A 20390-nucleotide genomic window follows, 5' to 3' on the forward strand; every position below is an offset into this window, starting at 1 on the left:
AGTAGCTGTGTGCAGCCAAGAGGTTGGGATGTGCCTGGGAGGTGTTAAAAAATGGGGAGAGGGAAAGGCTGGACAGGAGCAGGAAAGAGCCAGGATGCTGCTGTGATCCCCTGAGTGCAACTGCCTCTGAAATGAGTTAGGCTTGGAGCAGGGATTTGTTGAGGGCTGGGATTTTATCTGTCAGAAAAGCAGAATGTGAGTTTCTTGTACATCCAGAGCTGTCTGTCACAGTGCAACAGTCACCTTAGAGCACCTCCTGTGCAAGCTGCAGGCTTTTCTGCGGGTTATTGCTTTTCTTCCTTCAAACAAAAAAGAGATAAACACAGGCAGGCAGTGGAGAAGCTTCTGTGGGAGTCTGTGCTCCCAGGCCTTTGTAGGTAGAAGATTCATCCTGTGCCCACAAGGCAAGCCAAATAGGATTGGTTTGGGCTTTGGTGGCTTGCAACAGGGATGGCAAAAAAGGCTCCTGTCCCTGGCAGCTCATCCCAAAGCACGGAGCCACCAGAAGGTCCTGGCTGCTGCAGGTAGCCCAGAGCACGGCAAGTGGAGCCAAGGATGAGGAGCAGGTACCTGTAAGGGGGAAGTGGGGCCTGATCTGTGAGCTGCTCTGTGTCTCCACCATCTTTGCTTCCAAAAAAAAAGCAAATCCTGGACCTTTGAAGGTGTTCCCACCGTTCCCAGTGACTAAGGAGAGATGAGTGCTTCATTCTGGGTTTGGGGCTCAGGTTCCCAGTGGTGAGAGACCTGGCCTGAGGCTGTTCCTGAGGGCTGCAGCTCTCTGGCCATGGAGGAACAAGTCCCTCTGGAGCTGTATTGTGGGGCCAAGGTGTGCTTGGCATGCCCTGCACATCCTGAATTCATCAGAGCTGTTCCGTGCACCAGCCTCTTAGGGAGAGGTTGGGAAAGCTCCCTGGAGAAAATCTCATTCAGAAATAATGAAAACACAAGGTCATGGTTATAGCTCAGCATTCTCATTTCTTATTAATCCAGTGCTAAATTAATTGATTTGGGGTTTTTGTAATGAAAACACATTAATCTAGTGCATGAAAATAGATTCCTTAACTGTTCTGGCTCAAATATTCTGGGTGCTGTTGGTGCAGCTGAGGTTTCCCCCGGAACTGAGCGTGCACTGAAGCTCAGCTTGCCTTGTTTACACTGGTTTTTTTTTTCCAACATGCTAAGTTTGACTAAATTCTAAAGGATCACTACATTAGGATATGCAAATCAGATGATCTAAATGTTTTTCTTTTTCCCAAACCCTGCTTACCCAAACCCACAGAGTGGAAGAGGATGAGCTGACTTGCACATGGAGATTGTTTCCCATTTGATGGCACTCAGTCAGTTGCTGCACTGTTCAGCACAGGAGTTTTGGTTTTATTACTGGCCCAAAATGTGGTGTGAAAGAGCAGCTCTCATGTGTGGAGTTGAACATGGCTTTATTGGTATGCAGTGGTCACTTTGTTTTTCACCCTCAAGTAATTTGCTAATGCCAGAACGGAGAAATTGGATTTTATTTTGATGAAATAACCTGGGGGACAATCGTACACAGGCTTGCGTGGTGTGTCGTTGTTTTCTGTATGTGCAAATCTTGTAGCTGATAGTTAATAAATTACAGAACTGGTGCATTTCACATGTCTTGGAGATGAATGTACTGTCAGCATTGCCCCAAGTGCCTCCCCACTGGATCAGAGTCTGTGCTTGGTATTTGAATATAGTTCTTGGCTGGATGCTCAGAGCCGTTCAGGTGCTGCTAGAAATGTTCTCAGTTATCACAGCATAAAATGTAACCATTAAATTCCGCTTTCTGATACGGGCTGCTTGGTGCAGCTTGCCACAGAGCTCAGAAATGTGCGTGGTCAGTGTTGGCTCTGAGTTGTGCCTGTCCCTTGTGCAAACCCCGTGGTTGCCAGGTGCTCATCTTGGCTCTCTGACTTCACATGTGAAGTTCTTAAGCTGGTGGGCAGAAGATTAAAGCTCACCCTTTGCTTTAGCCGGGAGGAAAGTGCTGGTAAAAAAGTACTGGGTCACTTCAGTGCAAAGGAGGAGACCTCGTGCAGCTGTTCCTCCCTGTGTTTCCGTGTGCCCTGCTTGGCTGTGGGGCTGAGGTAAAGAATTCTGTTTAGAAAGGAAAATACAAGGAAAACAAACCAAACAAACCAGCCCTGAAGGCTGGGCTGATGTCAGAGGCTTGGCCCAGGTGATGGCCAGAGCTCCCTGTGTCCTTCCCTTGTGCTTCAGGAGGGTTGTGAGAGGAAACCTCGAGACAAAAGAAAGTTGCTGTGTGAGGCCAGGTGTGGCTTGGTGCTGCTTTGCTGAGTCCCCAGAGTCACCCAGCCCTGCTCCTGCCTCCCTGGGCTCAGCTCCCTGCTCCCAGCAAGATCTGTCTGGGTTTATTTTATTTTATTTTATTTTTTTTTTTAAAGGCTGCGCTGTCACATGGCATTAGCGGTCCTGCCTTCAGCCAGCCACAGCCTGCCACTGTTGCTTAGCAACTCTGATGATCTCCAAAATCCAAATTGCTGATACTCCAGAGCACAGGAGGGGTGGGAGCTGCTACCTGCTCCCACCAGGCCCCAAATCTGTGCTCGGAGAGGGGGCAGGAAGGTCAGGCAAGCCAAGCGTCAGCTCCAGCCTGCTCACCATAGCTCTGGCTGAGGCAGGGCATCTTTTGGTGGTGCTTTTTCTGCTCTTTGGAGGATAACTGAGGTCAGGGGAGCAGTAAATAGGCTCCCTGGGGTTTACCCTGGCTCACTTTCCCTGCCTGTACCTACAAGCGCATTCCTGCAGAGAGATCTGCCCCTCAGCAGAGGCTGGGGATGTTTCCGTGGCAGAAGGAGCCATCACATGATTTTGGTGTAGGTTTTGGTGTAAGAGCAGCTGCTCTGTGGCTGTCTCACCTGCTGAGCTCCCTAGGCACAGCTGCCCTGCTCTGCCATCGCACCCTGTGATGGGGTAGCAGCCAAAGCTGCAGCTTCTCATTCCAATCCTGCATCCCTGCTCCCCAGGGAATGCCTTTACTCCCACAGCATCTCCCAGCAGAGGGGGGAGGCTGCTGTGGCAGGTGTCAGGATTGCTGGAGAAAGTCCTTGCCAGTAGTTCCACCTTCAGGAGACACATCCAGAGGGGTGAGGTTTAACCACAGCCAAACAAAATCTCATTTCACACCAACATCCCTCTCAGACGAGGCTGTGCTTGTGCTGGGCACTGTGCCTTCCCACAGGCCTGGGGGCTCCTGTTGATGGCTTGAGAGCATGGGAACGTGGAAATTTGGGCTTCATTCCTGGTGGGTGATGTCCTTGCAGCATGGATTAATCCCAGCCACGCTCCCTGTGAGCAGGAGACCGCTCTGCACCGCCCGAGTCTGGCTGAGTTTATTGTGGAGAGGAGGAGTATGGGTGGGAGGAGGAGACAGGCAATGAGGGGTTTTAAGCAAAAGATCTCATTAGTTACATATATCTGCCAGTTTCCATAGTAACTGGCGAAGAGAGGAAGCCCAAATCGGAGTGTGTCTGGGTAGCTGGGTGCCTGAACCATCCTCGACCTGCAGGGAGCTGCTCTGGAGCCTGGGGAGCGAAGGGTGCAGCCGAGGCTCCAGGAGGCAGGATCAGAGTCTGCATCAGGGTGTGCATTTGTAGGGCCCTTTCCTTCCTCTTCCCACCGTTCCCTGGTGCATGAATGGGCTCTGGTGTCCTCTCTCTGCTCCCTCAGCACAGACCAGGGTCCATTCTCAGCTGTGGCACCCCGTGGATCTCTGTGTGCGTGGGTGCAGGGATGGATTGGAGCTCCGTGGTCACTTGGTGCTGCTTCTCTGCTGCCGTCCTGCTCCCTGTGCTCCTTCAGATGGAGCCCACATTTCCAGTCTCTGGGCTTTCAGTGCAACTTGGCTTAAGGCATAGATAAAGTGTTCCAGCTGCCCCAGCGGGGAGTTCAATTTCTCCTGCTGGGCACCAGGAATGGGAATTTGCCAGTGATGCTTATCAGGTGTGGGGTCTTCCACCCAAAGTGTGACTGTGCCCCTTCACAGGCATCCAGAGCCTGATGTTTGCTCTGCTTTGTGCTGAGAAACCCTTTGGCATCCAGGGGCTGCTGGTTTGGCTCCTGGTGTTCTGGTTTCCTCAGAAAGTCCCTTAGAAATGCTGTGTGTGACAATGGCACCCACCCAGGTGTGCAGGTGAAATCACACCTCATCTGCCAGGGCTGAGGTCAGGCTGTGTGTTAAAACTGTTACCACAGCCCTGTGATGTCCAGAGACAGCATCTGGGCAGGGTTTTACCCTTTCAAGTAATTGCTTTTTAAAAAAGGGAAAGGATTTTTACTACCTTGTAGGACATTGATTTGGCCAGAAGTGTCTGTGTGTCAGGGGAGTAGGTGGGAGCTCTTGTGGCTGGGACAGGACCTCAGAACCTGAGTAGGCTTCGAGCTGTGATCTTTGTTCTTTTCCACCTTAATCTTCTGACTTTTTGGCTGCCTGTAGCTGGTTGGGAGTTGCAGATACAGCAGAGTCCTCTTCCCCTCCGAGTAGCCTTGATCCAGTCCTGAGTGACCCAGGGCAGTGAGAGCCCTGTAAAACAGGCAAATCCTTACCAAGAGATCCCAGCCTGAAGGGAGTGAGGTGGGTCCATGGAGAGAACTGGATGTTTTTTTCTCCTGGTGTCACGTGTGCTCCTGTCCCCAGGGTTTCCAGCCTTGCCCTTGCATCCTGGGAACGCTCCTCGGGGCTCTCCTGTCTCTGCAGGTGATGGATGTGAGCTAACAGATGTGCTTTCTCTCCCCTCCCTCCGCAGACACCGTCTCCAGCAAGCTGCAGAACAACAACGTCTACACCATTGCCAAGAGGAACGTGGAGGGGCAGGACATGCTCTACCAGTCCCTCAAACTCACCAACGGCATCTGGATCCTGGCGGAGCTGCGCATCCAGCCCGGGAACCCCAACTACACGGTGAGGGGTCACAGCGGAGGGCGTGGCACAGCCTGGGCTCCTGCTGCCTCCCCCACACCCTGAGCTCTTCCTCCCTGCTCTTCCTCCCTCCCTGCTCGCTCTCTTTTGAGAGGGGTGCTGTTAATTTGGCTGAGGTGGGTGAGGAGCGACAGAACCTCTGCCGCCGGTGAGCTGGGACAGCGCCCGCTCAGCAGTGAGCAGTGACCTGCCAAGGTTACCCAGAGATAAAGCCAAGAGATATTAGCGAGGAGAAGTTGCCAGGGTCCCCTTCCCCCTCTTACAGACAAGGGGAGATTTATGCCCGGCCGTGTTCCTGGCCGTCTGTGGCCCTGCGCTGGCACCAGCCCGTGGCTGGTGGGAAAGCGCTCTCTGTCCTGCCTCTATGCCACCCCTGTGACTCTTCTCTTCGACTTCACTGCCCTTCTGAGGGACCTGTGTGTCTCTGGTGTTAGAGGATTTATCTCTCCTGTTGGAAGCTGTGCCAGGAGTTTCAAGAGAAACCCGTGGTGTGGGGAGCCGCGGGGTGAATGTGAGCGTTGGAAGGTGATTTAAAGTGTTTGCCCAAGGTTTGATGCTGCAGGCCTGCTGTCAGCCTGATCTTTGCTTTAGACAGGAGTGACAGCCAAGTTTGTGTCCATCAGGACTGAGCAGCAGATCCTTGGGAGCCCTTGGGTTTAGTGCTGTGATTTGCAGCCCGAGGATAAGCACAGGTCCCTTGTCCCAGTTTGGGACCATGTCCCCTTTCCTCCTGCTTGTGGAGCCACTGACATTTCCTGAGAAATTTGGGAGCCCCACAGTGGGAATTTACTTTTGTTTTCCTCCTCCTGCTTGCAGCAAGCTCTGAAAGGGCACTTTGAGCTTGGTGATGAGGAAGGCAGGAGAAATACTCAGTGTGACTGTCAGCAGTTGTGTCCAACCCATTCCCAGGAAGCTCCTGCCCCCCTTTCCCCCAGCACTAACCTCTGCTCTCCTCTCCACAGCTCTCCCTGAAATGCCGAGCTCCAGAAGTGTCCCAGTACATCTACCAGGCCTACGATGCCATCTTGAAAAACTAACAGGAGATGGAGCCTGTGCCTCACCCTGCAGAAGGAGGGGGGAAAAAGGGGTCCCCGGAGCCTCCTTCACCGCCAGCGCGGGGGAAAAGCACTCCTAACTGGAAGCAGCTGTATTCATGTGTAGGATTTCAGTCAAAGGCACTGATTAAACAAGGTAGCAATTAGTAATCCACGTGCTAACGATGATAGGGAACAAACCCCTTTGGTATTTTTAGCGTCCATGGAGTTTGTAACCACTGCTTCGAACTACTCCCGTGTCCCCCTCGCCCCTCACTCCTCCCTTCTCGTGGGCTTCTCTCCATTTTGTGCCAATGTTCAGTGTTTTCTAAATGGCTTTAGGTGTAGTTTGGATTTTGTAAAAATAACCGCTCATTGGACAAACGGAAAAGCACCGAGCAAAAACCAACACGTCCGCTCATTAAAACAAGGCAAAAGTGTCGAAAAACGTTAACACTGCACTTTATTTTATATTTTTATACTTTTTTTCTTTTCTTTTTTTGAGTTTTTCTATTGTAATTGGCTTAAAGGGAAGGTGATTGCAAGGAAGTCTTGGGAGCCCTGCAGGGACCTTGGGCTCTAGCAGGGTGAGCACGGCCTGGGGGAATTAGGAACAGCCATCGGCTGGGTCTGAGGAGGGGCATGGAGCCCCAAAGAGGGGTTTTTATTCTCTTGTGCTGGCAGACTGGCACTGCTTCAATGGTGTTTTCACTCCAGCCATCTCCCTGCCTCGTGAGCTGGTGATTTGAGGAGTGAGGCTGCTTTTGTGTGGGGAGGAGCTGCAGTTCTGGATGGGTAATGGCAGCAGCGGATGAAATGAAGGAAACCAGCCTGTCCTTGGAGCAGAAGGCTCATGCCAGGGCTCCAGGCGTGCTCTCTGCATCCTCACCCACTGCAGCCCCTCTTCCTCCCGTCCTTTCCGTGCCTGCTGAGGCCGAGCTGCCTTCTCAGCCATCCCTGAGCTGTGCCCCCCTCTCCCAGCGATTCCCAGGCTCGCGGTGGCACATCCAGAGGTGGCAATGCCACTTCCCCAGCGGGGCTGCAGGTGTCAGCCAGGCCCCTGCTGCTGCTGGCAGTGCCCCAGGGTGCCAGGGGAGCAGAGTGCCGCTCCCTGCTGCCATCCTGCCCGCAAAACCCAGGCTGGGGCGTGGTGGGACGTGGTTTGGGCTTGGCAGCCTTTGCTCCCTGCCTGCCTGGGGCATTCAGCTTCCAGCTGGGCTGGGTGGAGCAGGTCATGGAAGCGTTTATCCCGTTGGCAGCTCCACTCTTCGTGCCCAGAGACACAGGGTGGCCAGAGCCAGCCAGGTTCCTGCTCTGGGGCCCTGTCCCATGCCCTGGCCCCTCTTTTCCAACCTGTCCCTTAGAGCCAGGATTGTTTCCCTTCCAGTCCACGGCTGTGGACTCTTCCCATTGCAGCCACTCAGTGCTGCAGCAACAGCAGTGAAAGCAAAACCTCTTGCATGTCCCTGTTCCATCCATCCATAGCTTGTCCTGCTTAATCCAGAGCTGCCTCGCCCTCCCCAGCATGCTTGGACATCTCCTCCCCAGCTAACAAAGCTCTTGCGTGTAGCAACCCCCTGTTGTCCTTTTAGATGCCACTTTCAAAGTCAATAAATGTTTCGCGGTGGGAGATCGTTCATCAGGGCTTTGGCACTGACTGCAGCCAAGAAACCAGTGCTGGGAAAAGGTCACGGTGTCCTGGGAGAGGCTCCAGCAGGGCCCCGGAGCTGCACGACCCTGAGGACAGTGGTGTCCCTGTGTAGGAACCCCTGTGCTCTGGCTGGGGGGAACAAAAGTGGGGCAGAGCTGGAGCGACCCAGCCCTTGAGCCCTGCCCATGAGCAGGTGATTTGCTCCAAGCCCCGCGGGTGTAGTGTAAAAAATCATTAGCAGAGCAATTAAGGAAGCACCAGTGGCACTGAGTGCGATGCTGTGTCGGGGCAGGGTGGGGAGGGGTTGCTGAGCACCCCCTTCTCTTGCCAAATTCCTTCCCAGCTTTTGGGGTGGGAGTGTTCCCCCCCCAGCCCCTGCTCGTTCGAGTGTTCCCTTCGTGTTGCTCTTCAGGCTTTACCCGCCCCCCGTGTCAATAAACTCATTTCCACGAGGCTCTGGCTGCGTGTGGCTCTGTGGGGATGGGGAGAGGAGCCATTCCCCTGCCCGGGGGAGCAGCAGGGCTGAAGGATGGATTTGGTGGGAAGGAGGCTGTTTACTCACCAGGTTCTTTTTCCACCAAATTTGGGGCTTGTGGGGGGAGGAGGCAGCAAGTTTCCCTGGTCCTCCAACAGCTGCTTCTCCTCATCTCAGAGGGCAGCAGGGACAGATTCAGATGAGGAGCAGAAGACGGATTTTGGGGTGGGCTGTGTGTAGTGTGACCCGTTTTCCCTGTGGTGAAATGATAAAATCCTGGGAGTCAGTGATGTGTTTGCGTTGCTTCGCACTGCTGCTGTTGTTTTTCAGAGGGCTTTGTCACCTCTGGTCCCATCTCAAGCAAAATGGGATGGGCTGCAAAATCTGGGCAAGCTTGGGCAGCCCCAAACTCAGCACTTTGAAGTGGCCAGAAATCCAACAGAACGAGCAGCAGGTTTGGAAGGTATTGCTCTGGGGCAGCGTGACCTTTTCCCTCACCCTGCCCAGCCTTGGCTTAGCAGCGCCTGGGTTTCTGGGCACTTCCACCCTCTGTGGAGGGCAGGTACCCTACCAACCAGTGTTGCCCTGCGCTGGGATGGTTTTTAGAAGCAGGTGCGGGTGTCAAGTAACAACGACAGGCTGGCTTCGGGTCCCTGATCTTGCTGTTGTGTCCCTTCATGCATCCCTGGTGTGCCTGGGGTGGGATCGTCGTTCCTTGAGCCTGGAGCAGCGTTTGGCCCAGCAGGAACGGGAGCTGCCCTGTCAGCTGCTGTCCCTTCGTGTCCTGGGGCAAAGGGAAAGGTTTCTTCCTCCCTGTTCTGCTAGAGGTTCCTCGAGAAGAAGCCGGTGTTTGCTGCTGCTGTGGATTTGCAGCCACACCGTGCCCTGTCAGCAGGGACACACCAACCCCTGGGAGCTGGCTTTGTCACTAGCAGTGTCACCCATGGGGCTCAGGGGACACAGGTGATGCTCCCTGAGCTGGGAATTGCCAGGGGGGATTGGTCCCCACAGCCTTCCCCGATCCTGAGCCCCACGCTGTGGGACAGGGACCTCCTGAGTTGTTCCTTGCTGCTCTGGCTGGAGCTGGGGCAAATCCTGCTGTGCTCGGTGGGCTCCCCAAAATCCCTGCTGCTCCCACTGGCCTCTCACCCATCCTGCTCCGTGCCAGTGACGATGGCAGGTCCCTGAGCCCGTGGTGGGGTGTGGGGAGAGGCAGGGACTCAGGGAATGGTTTTGGATGTGGCTGAGGCAGGAGCCGAGCACAGCTCCCCGAGCCACTAGCTCTGCGCGTCCCCCGCTGCCGCCTGCACAGCAGGACGCAGGAGCTCTTGGATGGAGGATTTTAGGTTTGCCTCGGACTCGTGTGGCTGAGACTGGGATAAACCTCCCAAGGCAGCAGGGACGTGCTGGGATCCAGCCCCGCTCCCCTCCCCCCCGCTCCTCGTATATTAAATTTCACACATAAAACTGCGACTGAAGAGCATCTCGGAGGGAAGTGCTAAAAATAGCCCCGAGGCTGGAGCCTGGATTGTGCAGGAGAGTTCATGTGCAGCCCCATCCCTGCGCTCTCCCAGAGGCATCCCAGGGCTCGGCGCTGCTTTGTGGCCGTGCGGGGAAGGGGAGCAGCGCCTCGGGCTGCTGATAGCCCCCGGGACACACAGAGCACCGGGCAGGGAAATAACGCCCGGATCTCCGCCAGCCCGGCTGTAGGGTGGGGCACGCCGGAGGGGCCGTGACCCCCTTTGCCTGGTGCTGATGCCAGGCTGGCACGAAGGCTGCGGCGCGTTTTGCCAGCTGCCCTTGTGCCCCGCAGCCGTGGGGCTGCGTGTGCCGTCCCCTTGTCCCCCGGGAGGGATGTGGCGTTGTGTTTCCGCTTGCACCCCCTCCTCGCCCTGGAGAGGAGCCCCCGGAGATGATTTTTCCCGGCCAGAGGTGCTGACGGGGCTGGGGGGAGCTCGGCTGAGCTGGGCTCAGCCGAGCCCGTGTGATCGCAGCCAGACCTGTGCAGACACCTCGGCGCTCGCTGGTGTCTCAGCGAGCCGGAGCGGGGTTTGGGCTGCAGGGAGTCCATCGGCAGCGCGTCCCGGGGGCCTGGACCATGTTCCTGGAGGTGCGGCCAGCATCTTCCCTCTGTCCAGCACGCAGGTAAATGCTCCGCGCGGGGTGACCCGAAAATGCGGACGCTGCAACAGAAATGTCCCTCCTTCGGTGGGGTCTGCAGCCAGCCTGGGCTCAGGGTCCCCCCACCCCGGGCACAGAGAAACCCCAGGGCACAGGAGGAGGCGAAGCGAGCACGGCGGGCAGCAGTGTCGGAGGAGGGAAGGACTCCCTGGGAGGGCTCCTGCCCACCTCCCCCGAAGGAGTCTGGCCCGTGGGACTCCTCCGGGGTGGGCACGAGAGCGCAGACGGCGGAGGCGCCGGGGAGGGAAGGGGTGACGGCGCTGCACCCAGCACACTGCAGGGGGGACATGGGAGGGTCTTTTCCCATCGGCGCCTCCCCAGAGCTCCGGGAGAAGCCGGCGTCTCTGCTGGATTCCTGCTGCTCGCTCCGGGCATTCCCTGCCTCCTTTCCCGGGTGCTGCCCGAATCCTTCGCCGGGCATCCTCTGCATCCCCGCCTGGGCAGAGCTTCCTTCCCTCCCCGGGCGCTGCCCGCATCCCCGCCTGAGCTCTGCCTGCCTCCATCCCTCCATCCCTCCCTCCGTCCCTCCCCGGGCTCTGCCCGCCTCCCGCCCGGGCATCCCCGCCATCCCCCCGGGCGCTGCCTCCATCCCCGCCCGGACACCGCCGCCCCCCCGCGCCCTGCCCCGGCCGGGCTCCCCGCTCCCCTCCGCCGCCCCCCGGTGTCGCCGCGCCGGGCGGGGGCCGGGCCGGGCCGGGGCTCTGCAGCTGGGCCGCCCGCCCCGCTCCGGGCTCGCCGCATGGCTCCGCCGCCCGCCGGGGCGCCGCCGGCCCGGGCCGCCGCTGCCAGGTACCGGGGCTCCGCCGGGAAGGACAGGACCGGGGGGTGGGGGGCGAAGTTACCGCCGGGCAGGGCCGCGGGTGGCTGCGATGAGGGGACAGGGGGTCCCCAGCGAAAGTTGAGCGCCGGTGCTCTCCGCTCCCCTCCGCCCGCCGGCACGGAGGGTGCGGGGGTCGTCTCGCCTCGGCATCCCCCGATCACCTCCAGCCCCAGCGACCCCGCGGCCGGAGCATCCCCAGGAGGGTCCGGGTGAGGGGGGTGCGGGATGTGGGGTGCGGGATGTGGGGCGCGGGATGTGGGGTGAGCGATGCTGCCGCCGCCCCCGCCCTACGGGGCTCAGGGGCGGCTCCTTCCAGTGCCCCAGGCGTGGCAGGATGGCCAAGGTCGCGGCGGGGGTCGATGCCACCTTTCCCGGAGCCCCCTGCCAGCCCCCGCCCGGCCCCGCAGCCCGCGGAGCCCGGCCTGGTGCTGAGCGCTCCTGGACCCGCGGCTGGTCCCTGCTCCACCACCGAAGGGTCCCCCCGCTGCGCCTCAGTTTCCCACAGTAGCTGCTTGCGGGGCCGGGAACCATCGGCTCGGTCTCCGGTGTTTTTGGGGTGCATCGTCCCCGTGTGCCAGCGCAGAGGGCGGTGAGGTTCTGGCGGAGGCACGGCGGGGCTCAGCCCGTGCCCCAGTTCCAGGGAGCCCCGGGTTTCCAGCTGTGCCGCTCCATCACCCTCCGGCCCCGCAGAGGAGCTGGGGACGCTGCCGTGAGGAGGGGGAAGGGTTTGTGGGGACGGGGCTGTCCCCGCAGCGGAGTGGCCCCGGGACCCGCAGTGACAGTGCTGTCCGCTGGCAGAGAAAGGCCCTGGCAGGGTCGGGCCTGGGGGCTCCTGCACCCCCCGTTTCCCTGGATGTGGCATAGAAACATTCCCACTGCCGGGGCTGGGGACAGCCAGCACCCCGGGGGACAGTGCCAGCACCCCGGGGGACAGTGCCAGCACCCCGGAGGACAGTGCCAGCAGCACGGGGGACAGTGCCAGCACCCCGGGGGACAATGCCAGCACCCCGGGGGACAGTGCCAGCACCCCGGAGGACAGTGCCAGCAGCACAGGGGACAGTGCCAGCACCCCGGGGGACAGTGCCAGCACCCCGGAGGACAGTGCCAGCACCCCGGGGGACAGTGCCAGCAGCACGGGGGACAGTGCCAGCAGCATGGGGGACAGTGCCAGCAGCACGGGGGGACAGTGCCAGCAGCACGGGGGGACAGTGCCAGCACCCCGGGGGACAGTGCCAGCAGCACCGGGGACAGGGCCAGCACCCCGAGGGACAGTGCCAGCAGCACCGGGGACAGGGCCAGCACCCCGAGGGACAGCGCCAGCAGCACGGGGGGACAGTGCCAGCACCCCGAGGGACAGGGTGGGCGGGCGTTCCTGGCGTGAGGGGGGTGAGGATGGTGTGATCCATGGCCCAGCTGAAGGGATCCCGGGCAGCTCGGCCGCTCCAGGACCCAAGAGTGAGAACCTCTGTGCCCGGGCTCCCCCTGGGGTAAATCATCTCCATCAAACGGGCAGAACGGGGCTTTTGAACCTGACACTTTCAGCTGCTGCCCTGCACTTCGGGGATGGTTTTTAGGGAAAATTTAGGACCAGAGCATCAGAAATTGTTGAAAGCATCCACACTCTGGGATAAAGCACGAGCTGCTTCCTAGAGATGAGAGCGAGTGAAGGTGGGAGCCATCCCCTCGCCCTCGCCGTGCCCATCCCGGCTCCCGGTCGGGAGCACAGTGCCAGCGGCTGTTTGCACTCCTCAGCCTCAGCTCCCCAGTCCCTGTGTGTGGTGTCCCCCCGTGTCCCCCCACGCGTGGGCCCCTGTGGCCTCAGCACACGCCGTGGCTCTGGGCTCACCCTGTCAGCTGCCTTGCAAATGAGTCCCCATCAAGTTAATTGCCCAACCGCTCAAAGCCCGAAACGAAACGTTCGAGCTGTCGCTCGCAGGCGCTGAGCGATGTCCCCCCGCCCGGGAGAAGGCAATTCCGGCTGTCCAAGCGGAGGGAAGATGGATTCCCCGGCTTGGGGCAGCGCCGGGAAGGAGCGGCTGGTGACAGCGGCCCTGGGCTGAGTCCCCAGCACAACCTGGGACCGTGCTGCTGCCGGGCTGAGCAAACCCTGAGCCGCAGACAGACCCTTTCCTTGTTCTGCTGCTGAAAGGGCTGAATGCGCCTGGGAGACCCTTCCTGGAGTAAAGCTCACCCAAATCCTGGCTCTCCTGGCTGCTGGGGTGGTGGGAGGCTCCAGGGAGACCCCGAGGTCCATGAGAAGGCGCCTGTGCGCATTGGCAGCTCCTGCTTGAAGAAAACATCCCCTGAAGCAACACCAGCGTAAATCCAGGGTGTCTCAGACCTGACCGGCTTCTCCTTGGCCTTGCAGTGACGGGGAGTCCCGGAGGGGAAATGCATCCTGAATGGGGCTGAGGCCCCCTGCTCGGGAATATGCAGCCTCGGCACCGCGGGGGCAGCACCAGGGCAGCGGCCGGCGCGCGGCGGGATGGTGGCAACCTTCAAGATCGCCGTGCTGGGAGCCCAGGGCGTGGGCAAGAGCGCCATAGTCCGGCAGTTCCTGTACAACGAGTTCAGCGAGGTCTGCGTGCCCACCACGGCCCGCCGCGTCTACCTGCCCGCCGTGGTCATGAACGGCCACGTCCACGACCTGCAGATCATGGACTTTCCCCCCATCACCGCCTTCCCTGTCAACACCCTGCAGGTAGGGGGGCACCCCGGGGGGCCTCCAGCTCTGGGGGTCTCCGGTGACCTCCCTGGGGTTTTGCTGTTGAACTCCGTGGGGTTCCGGTTCTGCCTTTTTTGGGGGATGCTTCTCCCTCCGCGTCGGGGTTTGGTTGCTAAATGAGGGATCGCGTCCTCGTGCGGGCCCAGGATAAAGTGTGTTTCGAAGTTTGGTGACACCGAACACAAGAGAGATGGCATCCCGCTCCCAGGAGCTCTGGTGTTGCCCACAGCCACGTCCAGCCGGGATCCTGGAGCACCGGGATCCAGCTCTGTGGCTGTCAGAGCCGACAGCAGAGCATTCGGGTGACAGCCAGGGGTTCCTGGGGAGCCAGAGCCCTGATGGCCCCACTGCCCAAGCCAGGCAGAGCTTGTCCCCTCCTGGGAGCGGCCATCACCCCTCCAGCACCGCCTGGGCTTGTTCCCAGAGCTCTGAACCCCTCAGGAGCTTCCAAAGCACCCCCAAAAGGCAGCGTGGGGTTGGAAAGTGTCGCCACCAGTGCCAACAACTTCTGGATGGAGTTAATGGGGGAAAAGGGGATTTTAAGCCCATGCCATAGCCCCAGTCCCAGGGGCTGTGGGGAAAGGAGCTGGAGGCTCCCAGCTGTGGCTGCTGGAGGGCGGTGCCACCAGTGGGGCCACCTCAACTAGTTCCAGTGTCCCTGTCCCCGGCAGGGCTGGGGTCACAGGGGCCATGCAGTGCCCCAGGAGCCCCGGTGCCATCGGGCAGGAGGTGAAGGGAGCACTCCAGGGGCGAGGAGAAGGTTTAAAAAATTAATGGGTGAGTGCAGGGAACAGAAAGGTCAGCGTGAGAGCCAGCCCGAAATAGCAAAGGTTAATTTATTGACACGGCAGCCGATGTTTACACACTCCATTAACTCGCTGCCTCGCTGCACTCCCGAGGAGGCGGCCGGTGGGAGCGGATGGAGGTTTCCAGGGAAGAGAGGGGGATCAGAGGCACGGCTCCGAGGGGAAAGGAGAGGGCCGTGGTGCGGGATACGGCTCTGTCTGCTGGGAAACATCGCTGGGCTCAGCTCCGTGCCAGAAGCGTCCCTGCAGTGTTGTCCTGGAAGAGGAGCGGGAGCCAGCGGCTCTCTGACATCCTGCTCCTGCAGCGCAACGCTTCTCCAGCTCAGGCAGCCCGGGAAACCTGCAGTGCGTGAGGAAAACCATCCTGACCTGGCAGAGCCGAGCAAGCCGCCCCCCGCACGGGGGAATGGCTGCAGTTTGTTGTCTCCCGGATGCATCAGAGTAACCCAGGGGCTGCTGCTCCATCCTCCGTGCCTCTGAGCCTGGGGATGTCCCCAGCATCTCCCCTCGGGGACGGGGAGGGGCTGTGTCACTCTGCTCCCTCCAGATCCCTCCCTGCTGCCCTCTGTGATGGAGATCAACCCACATCCCAAAAACTCCCCTTTCCCCAGCTCATTCTGACTGTGAGCCCAGGAAGGGCTGATTCATGGCTCTGAAGGGGTTTGCTCAGGGAGCAGTGATGCCTTTCCTCCCTGGAGAATCCCTCTCCTTTCCAGAGGCACCCAGGGGGGTTTTGCAGTGCTGCTGTTCCCAGTCCCACTGCTGGGATGGGAAAGTGTCCCAAGTGAGGCAGATTTTCACTCTTACAGCATGGGAAGAAAAAAATTCCCGTTGTTCCAGGAAACCCAAGGGTTTCCTAACAGCATGAATTTCTTACAGCTCCACATTTCGGCTGTAGAGAGGCCGCTCCTGCCTGCCTCTGCCCTGGATTCACATCTCGCTCTCACAGACTCAGCTCCTGAGCAGCTTCTGCTCCTCTGCTGTCCCCATGTCCCCTCCAGACAGACCTGCTGTCACCTTCCCCCTCTGGCCCACAGAGCTGCACCCTCACACCTCAGATGGGGCTCAGCATCCTCCTCACCTGCCCTGCCCCAAAATCCAGGGCGCATCACTAATTAAAGCAGCTAATTAGCAGCTCTGGAGGACGCAGCATTTACACCCTGGCCAGGGGGCTGCATTCAGCCCCACTCCCAGCTCGGCACCATGCCGCAATCAGGCTGCAGTCCTCACTCAGGAGTGGGACTGGGGCTGACAAACCCTGTTCCCTCTCCTCTGGATTAACGAGGGATAAGGGATCCCTGGAGACGGGGGGATGGCTGCAGAGCCGTGGGGACAGACACAGACGGGTCGGGGCGGAGCAGAGGTGGGTGCAGGGAATGTGCAGCTCCCCAGCTTCCTGCTCCTTGGGGTGCCCATCCCCAGGGCAGGGCAGGGCAGGGCAGGGCAGGGCAGGGCAGGGCAGGGCAGGGCAGGGCAGGGCAGGGCATCCCCCAGGCACGGCAGCGGGGCTGAGCCAGGACTGATCCCTCTCTGCACCTTGCAGGAGTGGGCGGACGTGTGTTGCAGGGGGCTCCGGAGCGTCCATGCCTACATCCTGGTCTATGACATCTGTTGCTTTGACAGCTTCGAGTACATCAAAACCATCCGCCAGCAGATCCTGGAAACAAGGTAGGGGTGGCTTTTGGATGGTAGGGATGGGTAGAGCCCCGTGGCTCCTGGCAGGGGAGCACGGCAACAAAGGGGGAATCTTGGCATCGGAGATGAGACATTAGACTGGCACAAAGCCCCTTTGCAGGGTGAGAGCCAAAAACCAAGAGAAGCAGGAGCCCAGGCAGGTGTCCTCTGTGGGGGAGGCCTGAGTGAGCAGCTGGAGATGGCATGAGGGGTGGCTGGCCATGGACAGGGACAAGGGGACAAGGCCTGCTCCAAGAGCCCGTTTGGGATGGGTTGAGCCCTGTGGGACTGTTTAGGATGGGTTGAGCTCTGTGTGCCCAATTAGGGTGGGTCGAGCTCTGTGTGCCCATTTAGGATGGGTTGAGCTCTGTGGGCCCATTTAGGATGGGTTGAGCCTTGTGGGACTGTTTGGGTTGGATCGAGCTCTGTGGGCCCATTTAGGATGGGTTGAGCTCTGTGGGTCCATTTGGGATGGGTTGAGCCCTGTGGACACATTTGGGATGGGTTGAGTTCTGTGGGACTGTTTGGGATGGGTTGAGTTCTGTGGGACTGTTTGGGATGGGTTGAGTTCTGTGGGCCCGTTTGGGATGGGTTGAGTTCTGTGGGCCCATTTGGGATGGGCTGAGCCCTGTGGGCCCATTGGGGATGGGTTGAGTTCCAACAGCCCAGAACCCGTTTGGGATGGGTTGAGCTCTGTGTGCCCATTTAGGATGGGTTGAGCTCTGTGGGCCCATTTAGGATGGGTTGAGCTCTGTGGGCCCATTTAGGATGGGTTGAGCTCTGTGTGCCCATTTGGGATGGGTTGAGCCCTGTGTGCCCGTTTAAGATGGGTTGAGCCCTGTGGGCCCATTTAGGATGGGTTGAGCTCTGTGTGCCCGTTTAGGATGGGTTGAGCCCTGTTTGCCGGCGGGCTGTCACGCCGTGCTCCGTCCCCTTCCACCCTCCCTCACCGCCCGCCCTCCGCAGGGTCATCGGCACCTCGGAGACGCCCATCATCATCGTGGGCAACAAGCGGGACCTGCAGCGGGGCCGGGTGATCCCGCGCTGGAACGTCTCCAACCTGGTGAAGAAGACGTGGAAGTGCGGCTACATCGAGTGCTCGGCCAAGTACAACTGGCACATCCTGCTGCTCTTCAGCGAGCTCCTCAAGAGCGTGGGCTGCGCCCGCTGCAAGCACGTCCACACCACCATCCGCTTCCAGGGCGCCCTGCGCAGGAACCGCTGCACCATCATGTGAGCCCCCCCCGCCCCGAGGGACCCCCATCCTCGGGGACCGCCGGGGTTCCGCTCCCCGGGAGCTGCGCTGGAGGCACCTTGGGGGTTGCATCCCCTGTGGTGGCGTTTGGGGACGGGGCACCTGGGGCAGGGGGGTGGCCAGGCTGCCCGGGGGTAGTGAGGGGTGAGGGTTAAACCCCCGAGCTCTCTCCAAGCCCGCAGTGTTCAAGGCCAGAGCCGTCCCAGGGGGGTGTGCACGGCACTGGAGGTGCCTCGGAGCGCGCCCAGGTTTCGGTTCGTCCTTGCCGGTTCCCTGGCAGCACAGGGGCAGTGCTTGCTGCTGCCTGCCTGCCTCACCTGCTCCTGGAAGGGAATTATCCAGCGCCTCAGTCCCCGTGTTCTGGGGGTGGTTCTACCTCTGGGGCATAGGGAAACAGGAGTCCTGCTTTTCCCCTCGTGGAGCTGGGATTTCTCCCCGTGGAGGGCAGAGCAGCCAGGTTACATGGGCTGTCTTTTGGCTCAGTCGGGTTGGACTTCCAGGTGGAATTTCTCGATGAAAGCAAGAAAGGAGGGGGGAAAAAAGTCCTCATCCTGCTCCTGATATCCCCAGGAGCTGGATTCTGCCTTTCCAGGGCTCTGAGCTCCCCTCTGCCCCAGCACAGCCCCGGAAGGCTTCTTCCCCCTCAGCCTGTGAACACCAAATAATCTGGGAACGCTCCTTGCCGGGCAGGTCACCCCCGTGCTACCTCTGGTGCTGGGCTCAGCGGGTGACCGGCTTTGCCCGGCTTCGCCCCAGCCCCGGGGTGCCCCGGGCAGGTGGGCATCCCCTGTGCCCCCGCAGCCACCGGCAGCGCCACCAGCTCCGGCTCTGCCGCGTTTTCCCACTGGGATTTCACCCCCACCCAGCCTCAGCAGCAACAGGGAGCTGGAGCAGCACTTCCAGTCTCATTCTTGGTTTTTTTGTTTTTTTTTTTTTTTTTTCTTTTTCTCTCCGCATATCCCTAATAGGAAAGCAAACCCCCCTTTATTATTATTATTATTAATAATAATAATAATTTTTATTTTTATATTTTTATTATTTTATTTTTATTTTTATTTTGTTGTTTTTGTTTTTGTTTTTGTTTTTAGTCTTCTGGTTTATTTTTGCACCAGAGTTGCAGCTGGCCTGCACCCTGCCCTGCAGGGCGGGCTGGCGAAGGGCAGCCCCTGTTAGGAAGTGATGATGGGGTGGTGAAGGGCGAGCAAGAGGCCGAGGGGGTCGTGGTTTCTCCACGGCTGGTCCCTGTGAGACACAGGGAAGCGCCGTCCTCACCTCCTGGGGCAGGATCCGTGTGTGTTCCATCCTCCAGCCAAACCATGCCCGTGATTCCTGCTGTGACGAGGAGCTGGAGGGGTTCAGCGCTGCTCCGGGCAGCAAAGCAGGACACCCAGCCCTCTGTGCCACCACGGCCGGGCGCCCGCGGCCCGGCAGCTCCACTGTGCTCTCGGAGATGCTTCCCGTCAAAGGCAGCTCCAGCTGAGCTCCAGTGCCTCTCACTGCCCCTGCACCACGGCTGGGGGTACATCCTGCTCCTCCCTCCCCGCCCAGGGAATCAAACCCTTGCTCCAAAATCTAAAAAAAAAAAAAAAAAAAAAAAATTGGGAAAAAAAAATATATAGGAAAGGCAATGGGAGGACACGGGTCCATCTCAGCCGGGAAGGGCAGTGACACTTGTCACCATCCCTGGCCTTCATGGCAAACCCGGCTCTCCCATCCAAGCTCATCCTGTCAGGATTTATCAGCACCTGTAAGTCCACTTATCGATCCCTGGCTAGAGCTTTATCCCTCCAAATTGTCTGAGAAGGAAATTCCCCGGTAAATGCTAATAATAAAGCATTTATGAAGTGCTCCGACGTACACATATCAACGACTAAGCCAATACATTGTTTGTTATAACCCTGTAGCCTGCAGTTTATAGCACAATTAGTTACAGGTTTTTATAGCATCTATTTAGTATTTTGAAGAAAAACAAACAAACAAACAAAAAAAAAAGAGGTTATAAATATAATTGTTGTATTCTATTGTACTTTATAGACAGAGGAAGTTATATTAGTAATAATGACAACTCTCACTGCTTCGACAGAACTTCCCAGCTCCCAGGAAAACGAGGGCTACAAAGAGCAGCTTTCCCAAGAGCCCGGGAAGGGGTTGGTGGTGGTGGTGGTGGCACCCTGGGTGCAGGCAGGGAATCCCAGGCAGGAAGATCCCAGGTGTCCGGGCGCAGGGATGGGAGCTCACGGGAGCACCCCGCGCCCCTACTCACACCTTACTACAGATTTACCGCTCACCCAAGGCCGCGCTGGGCCTGCTGGGAGCAGCCTGGGCCTGGCACAGGGATGTCCCCGCTGCCGTGCCCAGGGCGGTGCCAGGTTTCTGCCCGTGGAGGTGACGCCTGGGTTCCGTTCGGCCCCACCAAGGATGCTTCCCTCTTCCTCTCCTCCTCCTCCTGCCCCATGAGCGTCCCAGTTGCCTGGGCTTGGCTTTCCTTTTCCCCCCTGGACTCCTTGTTGGAGATTCCCGAGGTGTTTACGCCGCCTGTGACGCCCTGCACCTCCTCCTTGGAAATTGAATTAAAAATCAGGTCTGTGCCCCTTGTTCCGTACCAGCCTCGGGAGTGTTTTTGCCGGCAGGTTTTGAATTCCCGTGATCCCACTGCTCACATTTGCTGCTCCTCTGCGGGGGAAGTGGGGCTAACTTCATCCTCTCGTGGAAAACGGGGCTCTCCTGGGCTTTGCGGGGTTCTCAGAGGGACGTTTGCTGCGCCCACATCGGGATTATCCCCTCTCCCTGCCCGCCCACGCAGAAAAGGTGT

The 20390-nt window shown here is 59.0% G+C and overlaps 2 protein-coding genes across 9 annotated transcripts in view; both read left to right on the forward strand.

Moving 5' to 3' along the window:
• The window catches only part of AP2B1 (adaptor related protein complex 2 subunit beta 1), a 77303-nt gene extending 69208 nt beyond the window's left edge, over positions 1 to 8095 (forward strand). For all 7 annotated transcript variants that reach the window (XM_040082165.1, XM_040082170.2, XM_040082166.2 and 4 more), the window contains 2 exons: positions 4785 to 4939; positions 5920 to 8095. In XM_040082165.1, the coding sequence (XP_039938099.1) occupies positions 4785 to 4939; positions 5920 to 5994 (230 nt within the window). In that variant the 3' untranslated portion in view covers positions 5995 to 8095. The remainder of the gene's footprint in view (positions 1 to 4784; positions 4940 to 5919) is intronic.
• A 1976-nt stretch (positions 8096 to 10071) lies between these two features.
• On the forward strand, positions 10072 to 20183 carry RASL10B (RAS like family 10 member B). Of its 2 annotated transcripts, none has more exons than XM_040082472.1 (4): positions 10072 to 10262; positions 13487 to 13819; positions 16273 to 16317; positions 17290 to 20183. In XM_040082472.1, the coding sequence occupies exons 2-4, from the start codon at positions 13604 to 13606 to the stop codon at positions 17731 to 17733; spliced, it is 705 nt and encodes a 234-aa protein (XP_039938406.1). In that variant the 5' UTR covers positions 10072 to 10262; positions 13487 to 13603; the 3' UTR covers positions 17734 to 20183. The 2 variants fall into 2 exon arrangements, with proteins under 2 accessions (XP_039938406.1, XP_039938407.1); XM_040082473.1 differs by having other exon boundaries at positions 16193 to 16317; positions 17290 to 17687.
• The last annotated feature ends 207 nt before the right edge of the window (positions 20184 to 20390 follow it).

Source organism: Hirundo rustica, chromosome 19 (assembly GCF_015227805.2).
Source record: "Hirundo rustica isolate bHirRus1 chromosome 19, bHirRus1.pri.v3, whole genome shotgun sequence".
NCBI classification, from domain to species: domain Eukaryota; kingdom Metazoa; phylum Chordata; class Aves; order Passeriformes; family Hirundinidae; genus Hirundo; species Hirundo rustica.